The sequence below is a fragment of the Oryzias latipes genome, chromosome 3 (genome assembly GCF_002234675.1).
Source record: "Oryzias latipes chromosome 3, ASM223467v1".
NCBI classification, from domain to species: Eukaryota; Metazoa; Chordata; class Actinopteri; order Beloniformes; family Adrianichthyidae; genus Oryzias; species Oryzias latipes.
Window position 1 is genome coordinate 33,101,875 of NC_019861.2, and position 15,933 is coordinate 33,117,807.

At 41.5% G+C, this 15,933-nt stretch overlaps 1 protein-coding gene across 1 annotated transcript in view; it reads right to left on the reverse strand.

Annotated features, from left to right (window-relative positions):
* Positions 1-1,945: 1,945 nt before the first annotated feature.
* Positions 1,946-15,933, reverse strand: part of neto2 (neuropilin and tolloid like 2) — a 29,375-nt gene continuing 15,387 nt past the window's right edge. Inside the window, exons 8-10 of the mRNA XM_004067530.4 lie at positions 5,992-6,105; positions 5,759-5,889; positions 1,946-3,600 (exon numbers count right to left, since the gene is read on the reverse strand). Of these exons, the coding sequence (XP_004067578.2) occupies positions 2,866-3,600; positions 5,759-5,889; positions 5,992-6,105 (980 nt within the window). The 3' untranslated portion in view covers positions 1,946-2,865. The remainder of the gene's footprint in view (positions 3,601-5,758; positions 5,890-5,991; positions 6,106-15,933) is intronic.

Sequence of the window (15,933 nt, forward strand, 5' to 3'; positions counted from 1 at the left end):
TGTAAATATTAATTTGTTTTTCCTACAATACCACAAATGTTTTTTTGAATTTTTTTTTTATTTCAGTGTCACCAAAACCTTTGCAGAATTGTTTATTTGTTTCTATAATGATAATGGAGCTTGTGGTCTTAAGGTTCTCTGCTGGTTAGAGGACAGTTGGCAGGAAAAAAAGAAGACGGTTCAGAACCCATGTTTAAAAGATTATAAACAAGTCTTAATCATAAATTATTGATTGTTTTCCTTTGGTTTTCTCAATTTCAAATCAAACCGTGTGGAGTTTTTCTGCCACACAATTGATTTTGGCGTCTTTTATGTAACAAGGTCCCCAAAAGTCACACTGCGATGCATTAAAAAACTTCAATTGCATTTGTATTTGAAGGTACAGGATGAGGTGAGCTAAATTATGATTTACTGACTTAAATATGTTATTCTTCTGATGCAAAATTAGTCATTTTTAAATATGTTTCAAATTATCTCTACTAAGCTTTCCTTTTTTCTTTCTTAAACATTAAAGCATCCAGTTATAAAATACTTGCAACATGAAATTTAGATTTCAATATAATTGTCTGATTTCAAATTTAATTTTACATTTTGCAATCATCACTGATTTTGAAAATGTCACTGTTTTGTTAAAAAAAAAAAAATCTAGAAGAAAAATTCTCTGTCTTTGTATGATTGGATTCAAAAATGAGAAAGTTGAATAAACTGTATCCAGAAAGCAGTTTATACTACAAAATGTAAAAATACGTAAAAGCCCATTAAAACCCCATTTGTACTGAAACACATAGTATTCCCGACATCCTTCAGTCATCATTGATTGTATTTGACCATTTCTTGTCTGAACATTCAAAGAAATAAAAAAAACAAGGTTATACTTTTACTGATTTAATCCACATGAAGCAAGGTCAAGATTAAGATTGTTTTTTTAATCAAGAATTCTAAAGAAAGCGATCAGAAAATTGTCAAAGCCCTGTAATTAATTTAAAAAGAGTTGTATTACAAATAAAAATTACATCAATTTCTTAAAACTTAAAATACAACCTAAGATTCAATTCATGCTAGTAAAAAATACTTTAAACACACAAAGAGTAATTATGTTAATTCTGAGACGTTAAAAAAACATTTTGTCCATGTTAGAATTGTTTTATTGCTGTTCTTTGGGGAAAGTAAATGTAAATAATCAAATGTACATATTTTTTGCTTGATGTTAGCTTGGTTTCTGTTGAACATTGCATGTGATTTGAACCTCAACCCTGCTGTTGATGAAGATGTGAGAATGAAAGGCAGCAGTTCCCCTGCTGGGGGCGCTCCAGCATCACTGAGGAGCTTCTCCTGTGTGTCATTTTAGGTTTCTGACCCTAGAATATTTTTCATGAGGTTTTGAAACAAACACAAAAATACAGAGCAGATTCTATTTGGAGGGAATTATAGTTACATGCTGCATTACCAGTTATAACACAACAATAGCAATCAGTAACTCTTGTTGCTTTTTTCAGTGCATCTCTCTTTATTAGTAGTTTTAACTTAATAAAGAACAGATTCTTCTTAGGATTTCAACATGATAACATGTTTAGACTGTATTTAGAGGCCTGTATACACATGACCTGACGTGAAAGCCGAACACACGAGGCCACATCTGAAGGTCACATATTCTGCAAGATGGCCCCCAAGCTCAAGTTTGGACAAACACGTTGTGACAGCAGATGAAAGCAGGACTCAGTTATGTGGCCAGCAATAGACTGAGCGACAGATAAAAGGGGAATAATGCCACAAACATTCCTTCACGTGTGGTTTTTAAGGTGGAATTTGTCCGATTTGATTCCCCTTTTCAGTGTTATTCTCCAAAAACTGTAGGTAACAGACGGCATCTTACCATCTCCAGCGCGTTGGAACCCGCATCCTTATGTTTTCTTGTTTACAGGAAGAAGAAAGACTCACGCAGTGATGATGTGAGTAAGATCACCTTTAATTCAACAGAAATAAATCATACAACCAGTGATTAAAATCATAAAATGAGTCCACTACTGAATATAAGTCTGTCACTTAAGGAAACAAGTTGTGCTTGTTTGACACACTCTGGTTAAGGGAGAATAATAATAATACTTAAAAAAAAAGATGTTTTTCCTCCTGCTTAACACAGGCTTTTTTAACGAGGGGAGATTGTTGTTTTAATCCCGTCGCACAGCCAATTTGAGTCTCCACATAATCCCACACAGCAACAATCCTCTAACTATGGTTGTTTTTTTCCAGTTACGTAACAAAATAAGTTCGTCTCTTCGTGTGCTCATCCTGAGGAGAGACGACGTGGAAGATATCCTCTGTTTGTGAGGTAACCATGACAACTACATCCTTATTATATGAATATAACATCACTATAAATCCTCAGTCCTTAATCAGCTCCGATAAAAGCAATTCCTCCTCCCGAGTTGTGGAGAAGCAGTGGTGAAATGATCTGACCCATGTTTGAAAAAGGTTGATAGCTGAGAGTCCCCATAAGGCTGGATAATATACTGGCTTTTAACAGTACCGTACACAGACAAAAATAAAGAAATAAATTATCAGAAGAAACACTATAGGTCATATCATATATATCTGAGCATGGCTCGGGGATGGATGTAAAAATTTGGTCTCTCTTGATGTTTTCTTTGATAGTTCTGGAAGTGAGAGAATCCTCCGACAAGTCTCAGATGGAAAGACAGATTACACGGGATTCCTCCACCTCGTCTTTTATCCGTCAGGAAGAAAACGCTCTGTGGCTCCAGACTCGCTTTTTATTGATTCCGCCATGTTCTCCCCACACGAGGAGCACGAGAGGGAGGCGCTCTCCATCGCTGCGCCAGGAAACGGGAGGAATCCTGTCTCCTTTTAGAAGTCCATGGATATGGAGCGCTGCTGGGGGTCAACCAAGGTGGTGCTGTTGCGGGAGCTGGAGCCGCGGATGCTGAGGGTTCCACAGGCGCCGGCCATGGCTCCACCTATGCCTCCAGCGATGCCGCTGGGCCCACCCATTCCCATCCCACCCCCCATCGCCACTCCTCCTGTTATTCCTACGGCCCCTCCGATCCCTCCTCCTGCGATCCCCGAAGGTCCGCCTCCTCCCATCGCTCCCCCACCTGCAGCTCCTCCTGAGATTCCCGAAGCTCCACGCCCGTAAATCTCACAGGGAATCTCCTCGGTCACGCGGTCCTCAATCACCTGCTGGTCGCAGTCGTGCGCCTGTGCGTGCTGCTTGTAGCCGTAGCAGCTCTTCTTGTAGCTGGAGGTGGAGTTGAAAGTCTTCATGGGCGGGGGCTTGGAGAAGTCGTTGTGGTAAGACAGCTCCATGGAGCTCAGGGTGGTGCGGCTGTGCTTCATACTCCCGCCGCCCCCGCCGCCGCCGGCGGTGGTGACGGAGCCTTGGGAGCCGCAGTGATGCTCGTGGACGCAGCGGGACATGGTGGAGGAGCGCCGCATCTTGTGGAAGCTGTCCAGCTCCTCAGAGAGGTCAGCTAGGTCAGAGGACATCTCCTTGTCGCGGAGCGAGAAGAGCTCGTAGTGAGGCGGGTCGAAGACCTCCTGGAACCCGGCCTTGTTGAAAACGCCAGGGCGGCGGGCCACAACCTTAAGAAGAAGATCCATGCAGACGGTTAAATCTGAGTTACAAACAAGAGGCCAAGAAGGGACAGAAATCCAAGCAGAAAATTCATCAATTTCTCCAGTTCAGAAGAAATCTCTAGCACCTTTCTCATTAATAGCATCACATGTTTTTGGTTCAATCCCTCTGCGTAGATTCTTTCCGTTCATTTATTTTACATCCTCTAAAACATTAACTACTCTGAAAACACAACAAAAGAATTTGAGCCTAAAGCCGCTAGCAGAGCCGTACCGCCTACCAGCTGCTACACACCTCTCACTGTCTCCCTCTGCCACAAACCCCACTTTATTTCTAAATGCAAGCTTTATCTCCATAGCAACCATTTCATTTTTTGGTCACCTGGGGGTGACAAACAGGTGTACCTGTTTCTTAGAAGAGATGGCAAAAATACATGTTTGAATTTCCTTGGGAACGGACGTTTTTTGTTAACCGCGCCCACATTCCATATATATAATATTGTATGCCATGTTGTTTCATTCAGCTAAAGCCAATGATTAAGGTGTTACATTTTCACAATATTTCAGTCAAAGATGTGCGAGCAGCAGAGACATTTTTACGAGCTCGCCACAGCAACACCGTTCAAAATCCAACAAAATAAAAATAAAAACTTTTTTCCCTAAGTCGCTTCCAAATGATGCTCGAGGAGTTTGGAGGCGCTAGATCGAAATCCGTAGGAGGAGTTTAGATTCACAGCTGGTGCTAAAGGGGATTTTTTTTTGAGGGTCAAAGGTCAGCAAAACTTTATTTGTGGTTGTAGGCTTAAGCTGGCAATATGTGTGGAAAATTTTATGAAGTATTTTTCCCGTGTTGTGTGAAAATGTGAAAATCACAAAATGTTACACGGTCCCACAGAATAGCCACCAAGCCGTAGCTCCTGTGGCCATCCCATAATAATTTTAAAATGATCATTGGATATTCCAGAACACGTGGGTTTTGGTTTCAGTTAGGGCTGCACGATATGAGGAAAACTGGCGATATGGGTGATCAATATTGCGATAACGATATAATTTGCGGTAAATAAACAAATAGCAAAACAACCAAAAGCCTCATTCCCATTTCACTGCAACAGTTTAAAATGTATACTCCAAATGAACCTCGGCGAGGTAGGATGCAAACATCTAACACAAAATGGTCCATCCGATTGGTCAAAAGCATAAATGGATTTATTTGATTCGTTAAATGCTTCAAGCTGCCATAAGATTGTTTTAGCATATTTAAGGTAACCATTTATTGCGATTTGTGATGACTTTTGCGATATGCATATTGCACAGCTTGATATCGCGATAACGATAAATTTGCGGTATATTGTACAGGCCTAGTTTCAGTACTTAATAAAAAAAAATTTGAGCCCTATGAGAGATTTTGGCCCCATTCATGATTCTGACGGTTTTGCCCCCTCATCCAATTTTTTCTTTGGGGGGGAGGCTCACTATGTCAAAATTATTTTTCACCGGGAACTAGGTGTTTGTAAATCTCAGTGAGTCTTTCAGTTTGTGGCTGGGGTCAAATTCTTGCTCAAAGGCCCAGAAAGACAGAAGAATTGCGAAAACAATCCGGTCCTTGCAGCCCAGGACTGCCGCACGACAGAATTACTTCATCTCAGTCTTAAAAACACAAAAAGTAAAACATGTCAATCTGCAGCACCCGAAGCACACAACACAAATATAATAGTAAAAATAAGACATTTGACTCTTCTTTGTCTATAAAAACTGCATTTTTTTAACCGTCCATCCATCCATTTTTCTCAACCTGCTGTATCCCTTTCGGGGTCACAGGGTTTGCCTGAACCCACTGTTGGACAGGTTGCAAGTCTGTTGCAGGCATTTGTACCAATTTGGGCATTTTTATAAAAGAAAATGGCAAAATTCTAGCTAAAAAATCCATGAGAATCAAAATAATTCTTTATGCTCGTGATTTTCAAACAGATATGAATCGGTGCAGAAATCTCAAAGGAAAACCTCTACAAGGTTCACCTTGACCTCTGCAAATGATGTTTTTAAAAGCTCTGCCTTGTAAAAATGGTGAGATCCTGTAGCACTTGGCTCTTGTTGCCACGAAACACCACCGATTCATTTTTTGTGTTGAGACCGAACAGTATGTTATCTGGCCAACAAGAGGAGCTACCTTTTTCCTCGGCTGCTTCATCTGCACCAGGATGGAGATGATGAGCAGCACAAGGACGATGCCCGAGGAGACGCCGATAACTGTGCCGTGGGTCTTGGTGATCTGATGGAAAATCCCCTTGGAGCGCTTCTCTGGAGGAGGAACGCAGGAGAAAATGTGAAACCATGCAAAACCAGTAACACTTTCTTTCAAAAGCGGAGAAGGAGAGGAGAATCCCGGCAGGAGACGATCACCTTTGCAGTGGTTTTCATCCCAAGGATAGACGCAGTTCTGCACGCCGTTGCACACCAGCGTGTTGTTGATGCACATGTTGCTGTGGCAGAAGAAGGTGTTGGCTGTGCAGGGAGCTGCAGGACAGAAACAAAACAAAAAAAAAAAGGAATTTACAGATAAAATAAAACAGATGACAGCACAATGAACAGAAGCAGAAGGTATCGCGCTGATAATAACAATAAAAGCGCGATAGCAGGGTGATGCCTTGGCTGCAGAAGTCTAATGAAAGAGAAAATGTGCTATTATTTCTTGAACGGCTCGAGGTCTAATGGGGATGGTGCGCACCGGGCCGTACATCATCATCATCATCCTGCAGACACAGTATCAGCAGGTGATGAGGGGAGAGGATGGGAGCTCCACTCAACTGCAGCCGTCATGTCAGGAGGTCTGAGGCGAAGGCGACAGAAGAGGAGGAGGAGGAGGAAGGCTCAGAGCAATCTGAGAGATGAGATGAAAAGGAAGGCAGGGCCGGAGGAAATGGCTCCAGTGCATCATGTCGCGCTGGTCAGGCAGGTGAGACAGACCACATTAAAGGCTTCCTCATCGTGTGAGCACTGACGGCTCAGACTGCTGACTGATAATCAATGCCGGCTTCAGGAGGAAGAGTTTCAAGGCTGACAGGTCAGGCTGATGTCGGAGCAACAAAACAGGCCTGAGGATGATGGTGGGTGTCTCTCACCTATTGTCTGACTTTTACCAAAACCTGAGACTCAACCTGACAGTCACAGGAAGCACAGGTGCAACGATAATGAGCCCCATGCAAAGCAGCAGGACCTTGTGTTCAGCAGGGATGCAGGTATCATTAAAACGCCTGTGTTTCCTTCATCGGCACAAAAAATATTTCTGGAGCAGAGCTGGAGCAGCTGGACGGCAAAACCCCTCTGCTGAAAAACAACAGCTCAGGCAAATGCAAGGGGCCAGATCCTTCCCCCAGAACACCTCCATCGATGGGATCGGCGGTTTTGGTTCTGAGGATCCCACAGGCGGGCGGGCGTTTGGGACTGCTCCTCCCCCTGCAAAAGAGTGCAGACGCTTTTTTCCCTGCTCCTGCTGCTTCCTGCTTTATTTGCTTTTTAATCATTTAATTAATCATTTTTAATCATTTTACTTCTTCCACACATCCTGGAATATCAGACTGGTCATCCTTTTTTGTGACTTCTACCTATACAAATCAATATTTTTGACAAGCCAGCGACATGTCCGGAAGAGGAAGAAAAACAAACTCCCACTGTGAACGCTGTCGGATCTACCAACAAGAAATAAAAGAGCTACAAACACGGATATTTACTTTGGAAACTGAAAATGGACTTCACAAGACCCTTCCAGTAACATCGGGTGGTAAGAAGCCTGCTCTTACCACAAACGAGAAGAATAACAGTGACATAGACCTGAGTGATGTTGTGTCCTTTCCAAAACTTTGTGCGGAGGAACTCTGTGTTAAGCCAAAGCGTAAAGATGACAGAACATCCGAAATAAAGCTCACAAACAGATTTTTACCCCTAACACAATGTGATATTGAAGAACACAGTGAAATTGGACCACAGAGAAGGAGTCATAATGTTGGAAACAAAGCACAGGCAGAAAGAAAATCTGTGCCAAACGTCAAGGTCAGAGATACGCTGCTGCTTGGAGATGGCGCTATCAGTGGAGTCAGCCACAGAAGAATGCAAACTTTATGTTGCCCAAGTTCTACTGTTCCAGTGATTACAGGACTCTTATCTAAAGTCTTGTACCAAGGAGTTAAACGAATAATCATCCATGTAGGTGCTGTCGATATCAGAAAAGAACAGTCCGAACGTTTGAAAAAAGACTTCATCAAGTTATTTGAAGAGATTGACAAAGTAGAGGTTGAAGCATTCATCAGCGGACCTCTTCCTAACATCGATGGGGTGTCACTCAAGTTCAGCCGTCTGTTTCAGCTGAACAATTGGCTCTCCAGAGAGTGTGCTTCCAGAGGATTGCATTACATTGAGAACTTCAATACATTCTGGAAGCGAAAGGACCTTTTCATGGGAAGAGGCCCACACCTGAACAGAGGTGGAGCAAGAGAGTTAGTGAAGAACCTCCTCCACGCTCTGGGGCATAGAGGCCAAGGCCCTGAAAAGGCAGCAAGGAAGGACCGAGCCAGTGTCCCAGGAACCACAGCACAACGGCAACAACAACTACCTCCACCAACACCGGTCAATGACTTGGATCCGGCAGCACCAGCACCACAACCACCTCCACCTAAGGACTCAGCTCCACCAGCATTACAGCAACCACCTCCATCTAAGGACTCACCTGCACCAGCACCACAACAACTACCGCCAGCTAAGGACCCAGCTGCAGAACCACAACAACAACCACCAGATTTGGCCCCAGAAATTCCACCATCTGACCAGCTGTGGGCGCCCCCTGCTACATCTACTCCCAGTGAAGACTCACTTTCCTTTTCGTCCCCCCCACTTTCCCCCATGGCCCTACCTAGCCATTTTGATAGCCTCATTAAGTCAGGAATTAAGATGGCTCCCCTAACACCTGTGAGCCTCACACCACACAGGAGCTCTCCTACCCCTCCAGCGCCCCCTCCTCATCCTTCACCCAAAGTCCCTCCAACACGGCCTTCATCCAAACCCCCTCCAACACGCCCCCTCCGTCGTTCACCCAAATCCCGTCCAGCTCCCACTCCTCCCGGTCCATCACCCAAACTACCCTCAACTCAACCTCTCCTGCGCGCCTCTAGAGGTGCTATTCCCCGGAGCTAGGATGAAACGGGCCCCCAGTGTCCTAGGAAAGGTTATGTCAAACTGGGGCCCTGTGATGAACAGCTTCCTTCTGGTGCTATACCTGTAGTTGCACCACGTAGAATGCAAAAAAGGGCAGTTAGACTGTCCAATCAAAGAAATCTAGTTCACATCCCTTGCAAGAAGGTTTTGACCAGTCCCAAGGAAACTAATCTCAAACTTGCTGCACTCAATGTCAGATCTTTATGCAACAAATCATTTGTAATCAATAATCTTATCTCTTCTTTTAATCTTGATTTTATGTTTTTAACTGAAACATGGCTTGACAAAAACACAGGAAACATAGTTCTAGTCGAATCAACTCCCCCCAACTACAAACATGAATCGGAAATACGAGAAAATAAAAAGGGTGGAGGCGTTTCTGCACTGTTTAGAGATAATATTGCAACCCGCAGACTATCATTTGGTGTGTTTTCATCATTTGAGTATGTGTCCTTTAAGATTGAGTTAAAACAAACTCCTCCCTTACTCTGCATAGTTATGTACAAACCTCCTCAGCACAGCCAAAGTTTTATTGATGATTTCACTGAAATGCTCTCAGTTGTGTGCACAGACTTTGATGGTCTAGTCATTACAGGTGATTTTAATGTTCATGTTGACAATGTCAATGACAGAAATGCAAAATAACTCAATGGTGTCCTTGAAACCTTTAGTCTAATTCAGCATGTGAGTTGCCCCACCCACAGCAGAGGGCACACTCTGGACCTGCTCATCACAAGGGGGGTTACTATTTACAATGTCAGTGTGGTTGATGTCGCCCTCTCTGATCATTTCTGTGTATTCTTTGACCTGTCTGTTGCTCCCAAACCACCGCCTGGCCCTGCAGTTGTCCAAAGGAGACAAATAAATGAGAGCACTAGGGCACAGTTTGTAGAAATGATAAACCCTGAAAACGTCTCTGGTGCCAATGTTGATGAAATGCTGAATTCTGTTACTTCTAGCATCTTGAATGTTCTGGATGCCATTGCCCCTATGAAAGTTCAATTGAGAAAACATAGACAGAAAGCTCCCTGGAGGAATGATGATCTAGTCAGGGCACAGAAACAACAGTGCCGCAGAGCCGAGCGAAAGTGGCGCAAGTCAAAACTCCAGGTTCATTATGGAATATATAAGGCGGAGTTGTACGCTTATAACCAGATCTTATGCAGAACAAGGGAAAGGTACTTCTCTGAAATAATTGGAAGTTGCAGCAGCAACTCTCGTATCCTGTTCACAACAGTTAACAGATTAACTAACCCTCCAACCCAGCTACCAATAGAACTGGTTTGTACACCTAAATGTAATGAGTTTGCTGTATTTTTCAATGACAAGGTTCAGGGCATTAAAAAAGCCATCAACTCCACAACACATATAACTATCGAACGGCCACCTACTCACTCTAAGCTGACTCACTTTATACCTGTCACTGACCAAACTGTCCAAGAGACCATCACCCGTCTGAGCTCGTCTACATGCTGCCTTGATGTGTTACCCACTAGATTTCTAAAGTCTGTCTTGAACAGTGTGTTGCCATCAATTACTCAAATAGTTAACATGTCTCTTCAATCTGGAATATTTCCAGAGGCATTAAAAACTGCAGTCATTAAACCTCTCCTGAAGAAAAACGGTCTTGATCCCACTGTACTGAATAATTACAGACCTATCTCTAATCTGCCATTTTTAGGAAAAGTCCTTGAAAAAGTTGTCTACCAACAGCTCACTGACTTTCTCTTATTAAACAATTCGTTTGATGTTTTCCAGTCAGGTTTTAGACCCCATCATAGCACAGAAACTGCTCTTATCAAGGTAACCAACGACATCCGCCTGAACACTGATGATGGCAAAGTCACTGTCTTAATCCTGCTAGACCTGAGCGCTGCCTTTGATACTGTTGATCATGGGATCCTTTTGCACAGACTCCAAGACTGGGTTGGCATCTCTGGATCTGCCCTAAGTTGGCTCAAGTCTTATCTAGAAGACAGGAAATATTTTGTTGAAATTGGGAGTTGTGTCTCAGACTACATGGGCTTGAATTGTGGTGTGCCCCAGGGATCGATCCTGGGACCCCTTCTGTTCAACCTCTACATGCTGCCACTAGGGCAGTTAATACGCAGTAATAACATATCTTATCACAACTATGCAGATGATACTCAGATCTATGTGTCACTGACAACAGGTGAATATGGGCCGGTGGATTCTCTCAGCCACTGCCTCCAACAGATCAGCGCGTGGATGCAGAACAACTTTCTCCAGCTAAACTCAGACAAGACCGAAGTTATTGTTTTTGGCCCACAGAAACAAAGAGAAATTGTCAGCAGCTACCTTCATTCTCTGTCTCTTAAACCCTCAAATCAAGTCAGAAATCTAGGGGTAATCATGGACTCTGACCTGAACTTTAACAGCCATATCAAGTCAGTAACATCAGCGGCATTTTACCACCTGAAAAACATTGCCAAAATCAAAAACATAATCTCAAAGCGAGACCTGGAGATACTTATTCATGCATTTGTCTCCAGTAGGTTAGACTACTGTAACGGCCTGCTCACCGGCCTGTCCAAACGAGCTGTAAAACAGCTTCAGTACATCCAGAATGCTGCTGCTCGAGTCCTGACCAAAACCAGGAAGTATGATCACATTAGTCCTGTGCTCAGGTCTCTGCACTGGCTCCCTGTACCTCAAAGAATAGACTTCAAAGCAGCTCTGCTTGTGTACAAGTCTCTCCATGGCCACGCACCAAAGTACATCTCTGACATGTTAGTGCCATATGAACCATCTCGTACTCTGAGGACCTCAGGGGCCGGCCTCCTGTTGATTCCCAGAGTCAGAACTAAACAAGGGGAATCAGCGTTTCAATATTCTGCAGCTAAAATCTGGAACAGCCTCCCTGAAGGCGTAAGACAGGCCTCTTCTGTGTTCATGTTCAAATCTAGACTTAAAACATTTCTGTTTAGCCGTGTATATGACTGAAAGGTCCTATCTGTACCTTTCTTTCCTTCCTTTCTTTTTAAATCTTTTTTTTTTTTTTTCCTTTTCTTTTAAAGTAAATTTTATGTTGATTATTTCTATGATTTATTGTGATTTTAATGCATTTTTCTGTTTTGTGAAGCACCTTGAATTACTTTGTGTACGAATTGTGCTATACAAATAAACTTGCCTTGCCTTGCCTTGCCTTTATTGCCCAGTAACAAGTGTGACCCCAAACAGAACGGATGGGAGAGGGCCCGGACAACTATCATGATCAAATGAGGATAAAGAAGTAAAAGATTTTTAAAACACACTTGAACCTTTAACCATTTTAGTTCTTTGCAAACTATTTGATGCTTGCAAAGATTTGAAATCTGGTTTTTAGGCATTTAGGATATTTGACCGGGTTTTCGGTTAAGTTCTCTTTGCTCTACACACCTTTCCAAGTTTTTCTCAAAATCAGCACAGTCCAGAACTTATTGTCTCAAAAGATATAGGAACTGGAAATAAGGAAATTATGCTTTAAACTCTTGACAATAGAAAAACGTATTTTCAGACTCAAAAAACCTCAAATTGCACTGGACTTTTTATTTTAATGATCTAATTTTAGTATTAAATAACTGTTGAAAAGTTAGACTTCATTATTTTGTAAATAAAAATGTAGATTTACATTGTTTTAGATTTTATGAGGGTTGATTAAGACGAATCAACTTGTTCTAAGTTTCTTGTTTTGCTCACATTTTGTTCTAAAATTAATCCTTTCCACCTATTACACTAGTTTTGTTTTGTCACTGTAATGTACAATTAAGTACATGTTGTTATTTCCCTTTCGGCTTTTCCCATCAGGGGTCGCCACAGCGAACGAGTCGCATTGTAAACCTGGCAATGTTTTACGCCGGATGACCTTCCTGACGCAACCCTCTCAAAGCAACCGTAAAATTAAAAATTACAAACCATTTGCTTAGAACTAGCAACACATACTTCTTATCGGGCTGTATAACATTCAGTTTGAGGTAATTCTAACTGCAAAAACACGAAACATCTCCAAACACCAGTTTGGGTCTAGTTTCTACTTTAATTATCATAATATGAATTAATTTTCACTTAATATGAAAAAATTCTAATTTACTGTTACTTTTTGGGAAGATGTTGAAATACAATAAACATTGGATATCTAGTCATCTGATCTTTATATAATCTTAAGTAATATCTTAAATGAAACTAGTTTTTTTTTTACATACAGTTTTGACAACTATGTCCTAAAATGTCTTATTTTAGTTGGTTTAGAAATAAGGACAATATTATAAAAAAGTGTACTATGTATACATATAAATATATTTAAAGATATAAAACTTTTTTAACATTTCACACATGATTTTAGACCAAAATACAAATGTTTATGTATAATTTCAAGACTTAAATTTGTCTTAAAAGGTCAGGACTTCACAGTTTACTTAACATCATAAACCACACGACAAACTAGTTTTGGCTCAAACTAACATGTTACGTAATCAAGTAGTGTGAGGTCGTACTAATACTTTTTGAATATTAATTGACTTATTACATGTTTAATAACCTATCTATTACAACAGACTTGCTGCCCAAAACATCATTGTTTAAAGCAGGAGCACAGAAAGGAATTAACAGTCAAAAATAAGCCAGGAATCAGATATTTTCCCTGCCTGTCAGTCACTTGAAGCCTATTTAACTCTTCTAACGGAAATTAATGAGCTAAATTTTCCATTTGGCTTCATAGGTTTAAACACTTTAATTTGGAATCTGTGTTCCTAGTCATTATCTTTTGTCCTTTTCGAGCCATTCGCACTCGGTGTTGTTATTGCAGGCCAGGGGGAGTCCTTTAACCTGCATAGTTGAGGGAGCATCGCTTTAGCAAACTGTTGTTTTTTTAAATTTAGCCTGTTACCTTTTCATCTTTCATTTTCAAAGTTTAGGCCCCAATGTTTTCACATCACGAAAAAGTTACAAACTCTTTGCATTTATTTTTCTCCTCCCCTGAAATACGGTTATCACCTTCTGCTTCAGCAACAACTGAAAGAAATCTAGTAGTCGTGTAACACATTACCACTTGGAAACAGTAATGAGAGTGATGTATGGGATTACTTTTAAACAGCATGAGTCATGTCACTTTAAGGCCGTGTCACAGACACTACCGTGCACATTTTTTATTGGTCAGTGGAAAAAGTAAGAAAAGTTATGGTCTTTTAGTGAAACTTTCACATCAACTGAAGAAACATGTATGGAATACACATATCACACGTGAATCACGAAAGGCCGACATTTCATACGTGGAAAATGTGCAAAATGTAGTTAGCAGCTGTGTGACACGACCTTAAAGTGTGACCTACTTCTCAACCAAACCACATACAGTAATTCTCTACCCTCACATACTTTTTTTTATTGAAGTAACATTGTTGGTAAAGTTTGCTATAGTAAAATATATGACCATTCTACCTTTACTTTCATTTCAAACCAAAATATTTTGCAAATATTGATTTTTTTCCACTCGTTTCTCAGCCAAAAGGAAACATGTGAAACTGTGTGTTAAAAGGTTTGCAAAAAAAAGATCATTTAGTGAATATTATGAATTGTTTATATCATTTGTGTTCATAGGAAATTCTCCTTGTTTAAAGTGCCTAAATATTTACTATAAATGTGCTAGTAAAGGATTGAAAATATTTTTAAAAAGTGTGATGCAAATATATAACACAAATACTTGTGCAATATTTGGTTCAGAGAAGTGCAATGTCCATAAATTCAATTCAATTACACATGTACATTATGTTTATTATTGTAATTTTACAAGTGCATTATTTATTATCACTCTATGGCAGGACTGGTCCTCAAGATCTACTACCCTGCCTGTTTTCCAGCTCTCTCTTCATTCCTTTCTGCAAATTTGCTGACTCGGGTGTCTGCTTATTCGGATTGAGCGAACACACCTGATCCAGGTAATCAGCAGCTAGAAGTGCAGGCCGAGCTGGAAAACAGTCTGGGCGGTGGATCTTGAGAACCAGGATTGGGCAGCCCTGCTCTATGGTCACCAGCACAGTCTAGTATTCTCCTTAATATAATTTAGATTTTTTTTTATTAAATTTTCTAATCCTGAATTAGATATATTCTTTTAAACACACTGACAGCGTCATAATTGTGTTGTGTATAAAAGGAAATTCTGATTCTGATCTAAAAAAACAAACAAAGAAAATGTGTTTTTGTTCTCATTTTGGGTTCTTCATGTGACTTTAGTGACCTTCCACATGAAACCATAGATGAGACAATTGAGAGAGCAGGGTTTTATCCCCCCCCCCAGACCCCTGCCGCCTCTGCCTGTGGTCTAAATCAGTTTGACAGAGGAGCATCTGCATTCACATGCAGTGGGGGTATCAGCCTCCTGTAGGCGGGGTCGCTCCCTCGACACCTCGATTATGTGTCTGCCACTTTCCGAGTGTTGTCTCTCTGAGGACCTCGGCGGTGCCGCGTCCCCCCACACCTCCTCAGCCGACGAGGACAGAGCCCCCATCGGGATGGATGAACAAGTACCTGAGTGTGAGTTTTAATAAAGTCTCAATAAGTCGCTCTTGAATGTTGTGGGGCCGCATTGGAGGGAGTGACGGACGTGCCCCTCCGACCAAATAAAGTTTGTCAGTCAGTCATGACGGTGGAATTCATGGGGACCAGAAGGCTAATGCTGAGCACTCCTAAAATTAAAAATATAACAGAAACATGCTTGGGGGAGCCCGAAAGCCGTTATGTTTGCCCCGGCTGCAGCATTAACATTCCCTCCGGGTTTGGCACGTGCGCACGACAACGTGACAATTAATATCTCAGCCCATTCAAGCGTTTAATGGAAATATTAGCGGGCGCTAGCAGGAAAGTGCTTTTCTCCTGCTAATTTATGCCGCTTTGAGTGCAACCTCTAACAGCACTTCTTTAAAACGTCATTGACGGTTACAAAAATAAAAAAAAGAAGCCTAATTTATTCCTGTGAGTTTATCAACTTGAAGAAGCTGCAGAATGAATTTTTATTTTCCTGCTGTAAGTGACCTGTAATCAGCCCAGAATGATGCTGTGACATTCATATCCTGAAATTATAGGATGCTTTCAGTTGTTTAAAAAAATGCAGGAGTAAATAATTGGTTTTCTCATATCTGTGGTGCA